Source organism: Triturus cristatus, chromosome 6 (assembly GCF_964204655.1).
Source record: "Triturus cristatus chromosome 6, aTriCri1.1, whole genome shotgun sequence".
In the NCBI taxonomy this organism is placed as follows: Eukaryota; Metazoa; Chordata; class Amphibia; order Caudata; family Salamandridae; genus Triturus; species Triturus cristatus.
In genome coordinates this window covers 234,058,861-234,072,049 of record NC_140589.1, presented here as the reverse complement: position 1 = coordinate 234,072,049, position 13,189 = coordinate 234,058,861, and the positions used below count along the sequence as shown (strand labels likewise).

Sequence of the window (13,189 nt, the reverse complement as noted above, 5' to 3'; positions counted from 1 at the left end):
GAGGTGAACTTTTACCCTGATTTCACCCCAGCGGTCCAGAAGCAGAGACTGAGCTTCCTAGGCGTCAAACGCCGTCTCCGGGACCTCAACCTTAAATACGCTATGCTCTTCCCAGCCAAGCTGCGAGTGGAGGTAGAGGGTCGCACGCACTTTTTTGATCGTCCCGAAGCGGCCGGAGACTGGCTGGACACTCTGTCTGGGGATCGTGATCGAGGGGGCGGGGGGGGGGGGCGGCGGGGGGAGACGGCACGCTGGATCGAGACTGAGGGATTAATATTGGGCCTCACTCTGGACAACAATGATGCCACTTTCGCTTAGGCGTCTGTCTGTATAATTTCCCCTCCTATGGAGGTTGTGTGGGGTCTACTGGGGGTTCTCCTTCCTCCTCTAGGGGGTTTAGCTAGTTTCACTGTATAATGGGGCGACAGGCACACTGCACGTTGGGGGGGCTGTCCGGGCTCATGCAGGGGTGCAGGGAGGGGGGAGTTTTGTTGGGGCGGGTGGGTAGGGATGGGGTGTGTTTTGTTTTCACCACAAGGCAAAAGTATCATTGTGTTAGCTCTATAGTGCTCCCGGGGGGACGGTGGATGGCTTCTGTCTATGATGGGGGGTAGGGAACTAACCTTGTTGTCCTGGAACGTGAATGGACTGGGGGACAGGATTAAACGTGGTGTGGTCCTGCAGTTCTTGAAGCGAATCTCGCCCGATATAGTTTTTCTGCAGGAGACACACCTCATTGGCAACTCCTTTTGCGCCATGAATCGGAGGGGTTATCGCCTAGTGGCCCATTCGGGCTTCACGTCTGGCTCAAGGGGTGTGGGCATCATGGTTAAGAACTCGCTCCCGTTGGAGATTGATGAGGTGCTCCATGACGACAGGGGACGTTACACGGTCTTGGTGGGAAGACTGGAGGGCAAAGTGGTTGTTTTCGTGTCAGTATACGTCCCACCGGGGCTGCAGTCGACTACCTTTGCGGACCTGGGGCGCCTCCTCCTTGGCCTCCCGGGGGGGGATTCTAGTGGTGGGGGGGGATTTCAATGCGGTGGTTTCCGGGACTGTGGATCGTCACCCCCCTAGGGACCTCCCTCGGGCCCAAGCGTGGCTATCTGGCCTCCTGGATACTTTGGGATTGGTGGATTGCTGGCGTTTAAAACACCCCACGCAGCTACAGTATACCTTCCATTCGGGGGCCCATGGTAGTCTCTCACGACTAGATTATGTCCTGGTCCCGGCGGCCTATGTTGGGAGGGTGGGAGAGGTGCGCCATTTGGCGCGGGGTATCTCGGACCACTCCCCGCTTTTGTTACACTTTGATGTTTTTCCGAGAGGCGAGGGTACGGTGGTCCCGATCAATTCCTGGTACCTGCGCGACCCCACCATTCGCGCTGAATTGATTAAATCCCTCCAGCGCTATTTTGACGAGAATGTGGGGTCCGTGCCTTCGGCTATCTCACTGTGGGAGGCATTCAAGACAGTACTCCGAGGTGAGGCCCTGTCCCTTATCTCCCACACCCGGAGGCGCGAGAGGGAGGAGGTGACCCGGGTGGAGGCTGAGATAGCCGAGTTGGAGGGTAATTTAGAAGATGGGGTGACGGAGGCCGCATTACATGTTCTCCAACTCAAGCAAGCGGCCTATAGGGCCCTCGTCACGGAGGCGGCCAGGGGCCTCAGTAGAGAGCAACAGGGGAGACTGTATGATGTGGGTGATAAGGCTGGTAAATTGATTGCGTGGCTGGACAAAAAAGAGAGAGCGAGTCGTGTAGTTCCGCTGATTGAGAAAACGGACGGTGTGTGTGTTACTGAGCCGGAAGAAATTGTCTCCTGCTTCGCGGATTATTTCCGTGGGGTGTACTCCCCGGTGTCTTCCTGCTCTGAAGAAGATTCCCGTGCCCTGCTCAGGGATATCGCGCTGCCTTCTCTTTCGGAGGAGGACAGAGTGTCGTTGGACGCCGCTCCAACCTCCGACGAAATCGCCCTCGCCATACGCTCGGTCGCTTCCGGCAAGGCCATGGGTCCTAATGGTCTCCCCATCGAGCTATACAAGTTGCGGCCGGATACGCTGGCACCACATCTCCGAGCTATGTTCCTGGCGGCCCACTCGGTGGGCTCCCTCCCGCTGGACCAGCGTCTGGCTACAATCGTGGTTATCCACAAGGAGGGGAGACCTCGGGACCGGGTTACATCCTATCGGCCCATTTCGCTACTGAACGCGGAGCCCAAAATTCTCGCCAAGGTACTGGCCAATCGGCTGCTCGGCGTAGTGGGCGACTTGGTTCACCAGGACCAGTCTGGCTTTATTCCCCATCGCAACACAGCCCTTAACTTGCGGCGTTTGCATGGGGTGCTCGCACGTGTCCCGTTCATACGGGAACCGGCCATTTTGGCGTCCTTGGACGCCACCATGGCGTTTGATACGCTTGAATGGCCATACATCTGGGCGATGCTTGCGAAGTTTGGCTTTGGCGCAGGATTCATCAGTTGGGTCAAATTGCTGTATTCGGGCCCATTGGCGCAGGTGGTGGTGAACGGTAGAGTATCGGCTCCGTTCGAGTTGGGCCGGGGCACGCGGCAGGGTTGCCCCTTGTCGCCGCTCCTTTTTGCGCTGGCCTTGGAGCCCCTGGCGGAGTGGCTGCGGTGGCATCCTTCAATTCGTGGTCTCCGTTGGACCCCCGAGTATGAGGACCGCGTATCCCTATACGCTGATGACATCCTTTTGTACCTAGCTTCCCCACGTAAATCACTCATAGTACTGGTTGATGTTTTCCACTCATTCGGTCGTAACTCCGGTCTTGTCATCAACTGGGCTAAATCGTGCGTGTATGTTCTCTCTGGGGAGGCCCCTATCCTCCCGCGGGGCTGTCCGATCCAGATAGCCCCGCAGGGATTTAGGTACCTGGGTATCTTCATTACTCTGGACCCGGAGGCCCGGTATGATCGGAACTTGCTTCCCCCCCTCCAGCGCCTGAAAGAGGATGTCGCGCGCTGGCGGCGCTTGCCGCTTTCGCCGCTCGGCCGGGCGGCATTGTTTAAAATGATGTCGCTGCCGCGTTTCCTGTACGCGTTGCAGAACACTATGGACCTCGTCCCAGCGCGCTACTTCCGTGAGGTGGAGAGTTTGCAGCGCCGCCTGTTTTGGGACGGGAGGCCACGTATCGCCCTGGCGAAGCTGACGCTCCCATGGTATGACGGGGGGATTGCCCTCCCGGATATCAAACGGTACTACTGGGCCTCCCAGCTGGCTGCGATTAATCATGGCCTATACGGGCCCGCCTTAAACCCGGCATTCGAAATGGATAAGATGCTACTCCCGGGTGGGGACTATAATCGAGCGCTCTACTCCAGCGCGCCCGACGCTAGGCTAACGGGCCCCATGCGTGTTATGGTGCGAGTGTGGCACGCGGCTAATGTGGCGATGGGGTGGAAGGATCGTTTGACCCGGGCGTCACCACTATACGCGTCAGAGCAGTTGGGCTCCCTGTGGACCTCTAAGGGCTTCGAGAAGTGGGACATGACAGGCATCAGCAAAGTGGGGGATCTCTGGACGAGGGGAGGATTTAAAACGTTCGAGATGCTGCAGACGGAATTCCAGTTGCAGGACAGGGAGTACTTTCGGTACTTGCAGATCCGTCATGCACTATGCTCCGTCTTTCCGGATGTTGCCTCCATCCCGGAGTATTCCCCCCTGGAAGATAGAGTGCTGGATGGCCATGTTCCGGACAGCACGATCTCACTGATCTACAAAAAGCTGATCAATGATCGCGTGGGATTGCTGACTGCCCTCCGTGAGGCTTGGGTGGTCGATGGACTGGAGCTGGACGACGAGGACTGGACCTCTGCGGTGGCCTCCCCGAAAGAGGTGGCCATACCGGCCCGCCTTCGCTTCGTCCAGCTCAAGATACTCCACAGGGTCTACATTACGGGGCCAAGGCTCCTGCGTATGGGCTATGCTGTGGACGGGTTGTGTAAGCGTGGGTGTGGTGCTTTGGGGACCTTTCTGCATATCTTGTGGGAATGCCCGGAGGTGGAGCGATTCTGGCGTGGTGTGCATGAGGTCCTGCGAGTGGTTACGCATGTGGCGCTGATGCCTGAAGCGAGGAGATGCCTGTTGAATGTGTGGGAACCTACCGACTACTCGGCACCACAGACGTGGTGGGTGACTCTGGGATATATGGTGGCCAAGCGTGATATTGCTCAACTGTGGGGATCCCAGAGGTCCCCGACTGTCTCGGCTTGGAAGGAACATATGGACTGGTGCATGTTTCGGGAAAAGGTGGTGTATGTGGCGAGAGGTAAGCCTGGGATGTGGGTGAAAGTATGGGGCCCCTGGAACGCCTACCGCGGGGGAATCTGTGCTCCGCCATTGTTGCCTGATCCGTCGCCTGCCCCGTCCCCTTAGCCGACTCATCTCCCCGGTACTGGGCATTCGAGTTTACCCAGCCCTAGTTCTGATCTCTTCCCCTTCTTGATACTCCTATGGACTGATAGGGTCCCCCTTCCAGGGGAGCACATGCTGCTATTTCAGATTGTGGATTGCCTTGTGGGTTTGTTTTTCTGGTTGTTCTTTAAGCTTAAAATGAAACCGTACAGTGGGGTCCGGATGGTGTGGCTATCAACGCTGCTAACTCCTGTGCATCTTCCTTGCCGCAACATGCGCTTTATAATGTGTATCATATGCTCCTTTTGTCTACTAGTGGCCGGCCGGAAGGTTGTAGGCCCATCTTTGTAATTTTTTTGAGTCTTATAATAAACGGTTTCAAAAAACAAAATCTTCAAGATCAAGGGGCTGATGCTACATGAGCCTCAATCAGAAAAACTACCTTCATCATGGCCCATCCAGTATGAAGAAGATCAAATCGCGTGTGTGGTAAAAAACCCAAGGGGTTGAATGCTAGGCCCACTGCTAAGAGCACTTTGGTGGAACAACCAAAATGCATTTGCTTTCACACATTAAAGTGTACTGCAGTGATCTCCTTTGATACTGGGAATCTGTGATGGGAGACTGATGGGTAATTTTTCAGTGGCCGATTAGGAATCCAAATCTTTAATTCCCAGATTAAGATGGGCCTTCAGTTTAATGATGAAACGAGAATTTCGCACGACCATGGCCTACATGCGAAGTTTAGACATTTTTTAGGTTTTCTCATTCTTAACTATGCTAAAAGCATTTTAAGCTGTACATCAATTTACTCTAGATTATTATTTATACAAGTAATGTCCAGAGCTTTTTACCCACTTACCCTGCAAGGATCTGTTTGTAGTGCTATAGATTCACATGCTTAACATACTCATGCCATCTAGTGTTGGGCTCGGACGAACATTTTGTAAGTTGTTTTTCTTCGAGAAAGTGTCTTGAGTCACAAGATGTGCTGACTCTTGCTCTTTGTGTACTCTATGTTCGATTGTTTTCTGCACAGCAGGTGAAAAGGTGTTTGGAGTGTGAACAAAGAGTATGGTGCAACAGGGCAATGTAGAGTAAGTAAAGTGATTATGAGATGATGTGCAAGAGGCTCATGCTTCCATGGAGGAGGTCAGGAGGATGAGCATCTACAGCACTACATGCTATGAATAGATGCTTACAGGATAAGTAGCATTTTCCATTTGCACCAAGTGTGGCTGTAGGTACACATGCATAGCACAGATGCTATTGCAGTACCCTCCAGACTGCAGTGGTATGTGTGTAGTAGCACGTGGGAATGTATTTGACAATCCACCTGGCTGTATCAGCCTTGGACATAAAATGCCTCTTGTGAGGTTTATTAAAGTAAACAAAGAGTTGATTTGATTGCAGAATCATTTCGTGACATCTTTGTTGTATATGAGGGACCTCCTAACATCTAAGGAGTACAGTGCTACCTGCCAAAGAATCGGCCTGCAAAAAACGAAAAAGACTGGATGTTCTATGGTTTAATATAGAAGGGTGACACCATGTTTGAGAGCAAAGTAGGGTTGGTTCTGAGAAGGATCCTATCCCTGTGGACCTGGATGAAAGGTTTCTGAAGCTCGCTGATGCCGCTATGCAAGCCACAAGGAAGGTCAACTTCCAGGAAAGGAACCGCTGACAGCATGAGAGCATAGGGTTTATGGCAAGCCCAAAAGTCTGGTTAGGACTATGTTGAGGTTTCAGACCAGAGCAAGAGGTACTCTGAGGGGTATGACCCCTTTGAGTTCCTCCATTAATGGTTTGACGACTGGTATCTTGAAAAAATACTTGTTCTGTCTGTTCTGCATGCAAGGGGCTGCTGCTGGTAAATGGATGAGTAGGGGTGGTCCGTTTCCTGCAAGTGCAAATGGTAGGCAACAATCTCCTGCACTGTGGGGTGTAAAGGATCAGATTTCTTTGGAAACGCATGAACCTTTTCCATAAGATTGCATAGCACCACATGTTGTGGACCATTGGGCCTCCTTCAAGATAGACATACATTCATACGGGAGATGGAGGTATCCAAAGTCTAAGACCTCGGGTGCAAAATCGCAAGACTGAGCATCTCAGGATCCAGATACCTGATCTGGTGCTGTCTCTGTGTGAGGAGGTCAGGCCTAAAGGGAAGCCTGGTGGTTGATCGATAGCTCCAGGAGAGCAGAAAGCTAAGCCAGTCTGTCCCACGTTGGTGCCACTAAGATGATAATTATAGATTTCTTACTGAGCTCAGTGTCGACAAAGGGAAGAAGTGGAAAGGTGTAGGCTAGTACCACTGACAATATCTATAGTGCATTGCTCATGGACTGTGGGTGTGGGTATCTGTAGGCAAAGCTAGGGCATTTCGTATTTTCTGGATTGATGAATAAGTCTACCCGTGGAGTGTGATGGTCCTGTGGGTGGAGTTCTCACTAATCGACTTGTTGATACATCCTGCTGAGCAGGACTGCATAGTTATTGGCTACCTCCTCCTAGTAGAGGTTTCACCAAAATGTGAATGTTGTAGGCAGAGTGCTCAGTGCCAAATACTCGGCACTGTGTGAGAGAGCTGTAGAGAGTGAGTGCTGCCCTGTTTCTGGATGAAATACATGGCTGTTATGTTGTTCGTTCTGATCAAAACTACTTTGCTGCAAATGAATTGCAGAAAGGCTTTGAGGTCTAAATGAATGGTTAGTAATTCCAAGTAATTGAATGTGGCGGTCCTGGTATAGAGAAGGCCACTGTCCTAGGGCTGTGTCCTGGGTGTGATGTGCACCCCAGCCCATGAGAGAGATGTCTGTTACACTGGTCACATGCAGATCAAGATATGCTAAAGACCTGTCTTGCACCAGGCAGGTGGTTGATCAACTCAGCAAAGAGCAGTGAGCCCTGGCCTGAACCATCACTAGGTTAGATATTGACCCTGGGCCTGTGGCCAATGAATTGCCCAACACTCTTTGGAGGGGGACCACGTGCAAACTTGCATGGAGAAGGATTGCAATGCAAGATGTCATCACTCCCAAAAGACACATGACTGTGCGAACAGTGATCTGACATTTGGGCTGAAAAAGAGGAAGCAGGTGCGGAAAAGGTAAGACCTTTTATTAGGGTATGCTTTGCCTGGGACGTTACTTTAGAAGGTGACAAGAAAGGGCTGTATCTGATGGGATGGCAGATGACACTTAGTGGCATTTATAGTAAAGCCCAATGTGTGAAGCAAGGACATTGTCATTGGTGAGACACTGAGGTCAGCTGCTGCTTTTGTGCAGTTAATCGTTGGGACAGGAAAGACATGGATTCCCTCCTGGCGGAGATGCACCACCACAGCCAGACATTTTGTGAATATCCTTGGGGTCGTGGGGACCCTGAGGGTGAGTACTTTGAACTGGTAGTGATGTCCACTTACCGGTGGGCAGGATGGATGAGACTATAGAAGGAGGTGTCCTTAAGCTAGAGCGCCGACATGAAATCCCCTTGTTGAAGAAGGGGAAAGACCTCCTGCAGGGTTGTCATTCGGAAATGTTCCGAATACGATGTAGTGGTTGAGGGGCCTTAAGTCGAGGACAGACCTAAGGGAACTGTTGTTCCTGGGAATGAGGAAGAACAACACATATAACCCTGCCCGTTGCTGTTGCGGGTATGGCATCTACGGCCCTTTTTTCAGAAGTGTACACAACTCTTTTTTCGAGAAAAGAGAGATGCTCGTTGGGAGGGGTGGAAAGCAGTTTGAAGCAGTAGCTGTGTTGTTGTATAATGGCTTGTATCCAAGTAACAAAAAAGTAACCTACCAGCTCTTCTTCATTTTTCCTTATTTTAAAACTACCATTCTGTCCTTTAGAAGAGCTCATTAGCGTATTCTTTATGAACCCTCACACACCCTATAGGTGTCATGCTTCATCATTGGGTCAGACCCCGGTACCTAAAATCCAGGGTGGGCTCAATCATATCCCAGGGAGCACTTTGAATATTATTACTAAATCTAACAGGGATTGTAAAATATTAAAAATACCTAATCACTTTAATTGGGTGCCACTGGTATGATTAAAACAACTAGTCGGTATTTTTTTTTTTAGGGGCTGGTTACTACCCCTGTACTCTACTGCTGTACATAGCAGTAGGGTTGCAGGAGTAGTAACCCTCCCCTGTGAAATGGCTGAGACCGCCCAGGTGTTTAGGCAATGGGGAAAACAACCTTGTTAAAGATCTTGCCTGTGATGGGGGTGAATGAAGAGACGTTGTTGCACAGCATCCAGCTATTGCTGTAATCGCTCCAAGATTGGGCCATTGATGTCCTCCTTCATAATGTTGTTGGAGGTTTTAGTCTTTATTTTAATTCTTGGGACCTTAGTGACACTTCTCAGCCGACTGAGGTTTCAGCCTCTCGGAAGGCTTTGCTGACGATTATGGTTTGGTCTCCAATGAAGGCTTTTGAGCGGAGGCAGCTTTAAGCGTCATTGAGCGCTTTGGAGCAGAGGAAGACTTCACCACTGACGCCTGCTTGTGAGGGTCAACAGCCTTGGTTGGAAGCTTAGTAGCCTCTGAAGGCTTTTGTCAGTGCCGACCAGAGCCAGGTCAGGGTGGTGGCCTGTGGGTGACTTTGCCTCGACTGTCATGCTCAGAACTAGATGCCCAACTCATGCAGGAGTAGTGCTCTGACTCAGCGTGAACTGTAACTGTTTTTGTGTTTCCCCGAGTTGCTGGTATACTGACGACCCTTGGCATGGTTTGACCTGAAGCCCAGTCTTTGGTGCTAGATCGACATTGTCTGGCTGTTAATATTCGGATTCACCCTGTGAAGGCAACTCTGGGCTCGGCACCTGTTGTACAAGGGGAGACCTCAGGGGCAGGCTGCCTCCTTTTGTTGGGCGCTGAGGGGATCTTCCTCTGAAGATATCCAGGGTGCTGGACAGGTTCTTTTGCTCCATGTTGCGTCCATGAACCTTGAGAGCTTTTAGTTGAAAACAGAGCTGGTTACAAGAGCACGAAGGAGCTCAATGCCATAAGTACACAAAGACAGCAACGGGGTCCGACGGGCAGGTGGAGAAACAGTGAAATCTGAGCCCACTAGGTACGCATCTGAACCAGACGGTGGAAAAATAACAATCCAACATGGAGTCAGTGTCCATGAGCAATGTGCACTACAAGGAGGAGTTACAACACATCTTGTGACTCTAGAACCTTCTCCGAAGATAAACAATTTGCAAATGTTTGAGCCTTACACTAGATGGCAGGGGTATGCTAAGCATGCGTCTCTACAGTCACAAACACACACAAATATTTATTCAAATTGATTGTAAATAAAATATTGTTACTTACATTGCTGGCTTGGATCAGAGTCTGTTGTCATCGTCACATAGTTCGATGGGAAAAGTCCCATTACTCCATTGATCTCTCCTTGCCACCAATCAGGATCATCCTTATTGATTACATTAATAAGTTGCCCTTTGGTAAAATTGAGCTCATCCTCATTATTGGCCACGTAATCATACATTGCAATAACTTGACACACTGGTAAGGAAAGAAAAATGATTGAGATAGATGAGCAAAGAGCTTGTAATGAACCTCTTTACATCTATTAAAGAATTTAGCTCACCTTCAACATTGGTCAAATAATAACACATTGCAAGACATGGTAATTGTTGGGAGACAGGGGTAGAGGGCACATGTTTGGATAAATGAGGAGACCACACACCTCTTGATTTCTATAATGCAAACAGTGCTCCTCTCAACACAGTTTGGATAGCACACTCTAACTTGGCACTCATGACAATTAAGAGTGTCATATTAAAAAAAAGCCAAATGTATTTTCTACACACGTTACAATGTAAAGCTTAAACAAACTACTGGCATAAACTCACATAACTACATAAATATATGATAGAGACTTACAGACATAATGAACAATTATTGTGTACCATTTTATTTGTGGTGGGTGCTTTATAATTTCCCAGGAGTCAGGTGGAGCTCTGAACTATATTTAAATATCACTCAGGGTAGCCAGTAGGTGCCACACTCAAAACAGTTTTACATACAACAATGGTAACCCAATGTGCCAACAAAGAAACGTGTGCAAACTTGATATAAACAGATAAAGTGGATTACTGTGGACTACTTTTGCAACTTCCGATACAGTATTGGCCATTGATTTAGGCCACTTTACATTAAATAATGCAGATCAGTAGTGAAATATCAGTCACAACCTCTTTACTTATCAAAGTAGTGCAAATTATATTTACAAGTAAAATCCACTTCAAAAATGACGTTTTTGTACTCCTAGGTGATTGAGTTAAAAAAACAGATGAAAAGAGTAGACTCGCAAATTATTAGATGGAAGGATTGCCTTTGCTGAGCAATGAGTTCCGCTTTAAGAATTATATGTATCAAGGGATAGGGTCCAGGAGTCTAACTGTGTTGAAATCGACAGTGTTTCGACCTTATTAAGGAATTAAAAGTTCACCATCAGAACAGGGCAATAGAAAACAATAGTATTATTACTACCACAGGGCTGGGCATAAGACAAATTGAATTAGGAGAACATGGAACTTACTACGGGCTAATGGGTCCCAGCTGAATTGACTAAGAAGGAGGTGGGGTGAATTAATACCTGTCCACATCAGTAAAGCTGTCTATGGTGAATTAAGTGTGTCGCATGTGCAGCACACATTACTTATAGGGTGGATGAATGTATTTCAACCTGTGTAAAAGAGTGGAACATAATTTATTTATTTAGTAGCTTATAAAGCGCGCTTATACCCAAGGGCGTCCTGGCGCTACCTACTGACTCCTGAGAAGAAAACGGGGATCTACTCCACAAAAAAACAGGTCTTAAGCCCCTTTCTAAAAGAGAGAAGCTCCGAGGCATTCCTGAGAATATAATTAATACAGGTTCTAAGGTTTCAGTAGATACAAAGCTTCAGTATTACCAATAAACCCTACAGAACAGGAAAGCAGGGCATCTGGAAGAGTTGCAGTACAAAACGATCAGCAGCGCAGTTCTAAATATTGAAAGCACAATCCATCAACGTAGTGCTAAGCCAGTGCAATGGTTTAAAAAGGGTAGGCGACGTTGAAAAGTCAGGAGACCTGGCGTGCTTTACAGTATTGCCACAGGAAAGGAGGGAGGGAATGGAAGGTGTGAGATAGGGGAAGTCTCATCATAAGTGTTTTGGCCATGAAGGAAGAATTAAGTGCATTAATCAATAAAAACAAAAATAAGCCTGTAGGAAATGTGACCTTTCTGCAGTGTCACCCTGGATTTTTTGTGCTTAGCCCTATTTATGCTGGGTGTGGAACTCTGAGCACTTTACCCCCACCAAGCATATAGATAAAGTGCCTGTCCTACCCCTTTCAACATGATGAAAATGGCATAAACCTGATTGGCAAATTTAACCTACCTAAAACGTTCTTAACATATGGTAAAAATGGTACTTGGGCCTGTAAGTTAAATGTCACTATTGCGTTACAGCACCGATTTTGCCACCCACTGCAGTGACAATGTAAACAGGACTGCAGGCCTACCATTTGTAGCCTCGCTATGCAGTTTTAAACTGCAGATCCGACCTGCTAAAATAACCCCTTTTGATGGGCCAAAACCTTCCTTTTAAATATTAATAGGTAACCCATAAGTAGGCCTTACTGCCCATAAGGCAGGGTGCAGGCTATTTAAAAGTAGGTCATGGAAAAGTTTAGTTTTAAACATGGCCTTACAGTAAAAAGGTCCCAAAAGCTATTTTCACTGTAAAAGGTTGACTGTTACATAGGAAAACATTGGGATATGATATTAAATTTAATAATTGTCATGTCTGGCTAGGAAACACCTATGAATTTAATTATTTGACTTTCTGAAATATTTATAACCACCACAATTCACTGGTGAAGATGGATTTGTAATAAATATTTTGGAAGGGGTACTTTTAGAAAGTTAACCTTTTCCTTGCTTAAAGCCTCTAGAGGACAATTTGCAGGAGCTTTAATTGTCAGCCAGGAGCTAGGCCCCTTGATTATGTATGAACTGGCACCCAGATGCTGAGACCAAGGCTTTGGGTGTAGACAGGTATTCTGTTCCTCTGGCAGGATTATGACCTGGGCTGTATCCAGGTACTCGACTAACTTCCAAGAGGCCCACCCTGTCATAGGCAAATGTTAGCTGATACTTAGGCAGGGTACTTGTTTGTTTACCCTGTCAGGAAAGTTCCAATCCAAGTGGGAGAGGAGCAGCCCTCAGAACTGGTTTAAAATGAATACAGATGAGGGGTCGCTCTCTTTAATGGAGTAGACACACTGGCTCTGCACTAGGGGAGAACCATTTCACCATCTCGATTTCGGCAGAGAGGGGCACTGTTAGATTGTTTGGTGTAAGGCATACACGAAATGCTGCAAAATTGGGTGAGACTGCTCCTGGGAATTAAAGGTGGCACCTACAGCACCCGCCACAGAACACTTTCCGGACCTGTAGAAGAACAATAGTAGACTGGACAAGTGGTCTATCACCTGGGCAGAGCCTAAAAGGCTGGACGTTCTCTTTCTCTTGTAACCGGGACAAAGTGGTGGACTTTAAGGGTCATTATGCAGACCTCCTGTTCAAGATACAGATACACAACAAGCTACAAGAGGCCTTTTCTTCAACTGCACAGCTGATCAGATTAAAATTAACCTTACTTGGGCCCTGCTGCTGACCTCTGCTGGCATAAGTCATGATTCCCAAGTGCTGTCCCCAGGGTCCTAGAGCCTTGGCTGATGTCAAATTGTACTCATCCTAAAATATCCTAAAACCTGGGACTTAGAAACCTATGG

The 13,189-nt window shown here is 48.4% G+C and overlaps 1 protein-coding gene across 2 annotated transcripts in view; it reads right to left on the bottom strand.

Moving 5' to 3' along the window:
* ITSN2 (intersectin 2) overlaps window positions 1-13,189 on the bottom strand; it is a 1,173,023-nt gene that overhangs the window by 262,739 nt on the left and 897,095 nt on the right. For both annotated transcript variants that reach the window (XM_085610587.1, XM_085610588.1), the window contains one exon: window positions 9,713-9,904. In XM_085610587.1, the coding sequence (XP_085466713.1) occupies window positions 9,713-9,904 (192 nt within the window). The remainder of the gene's footprint in view (window positions 1-9,712; window positions 9,905-13,189) is intronic.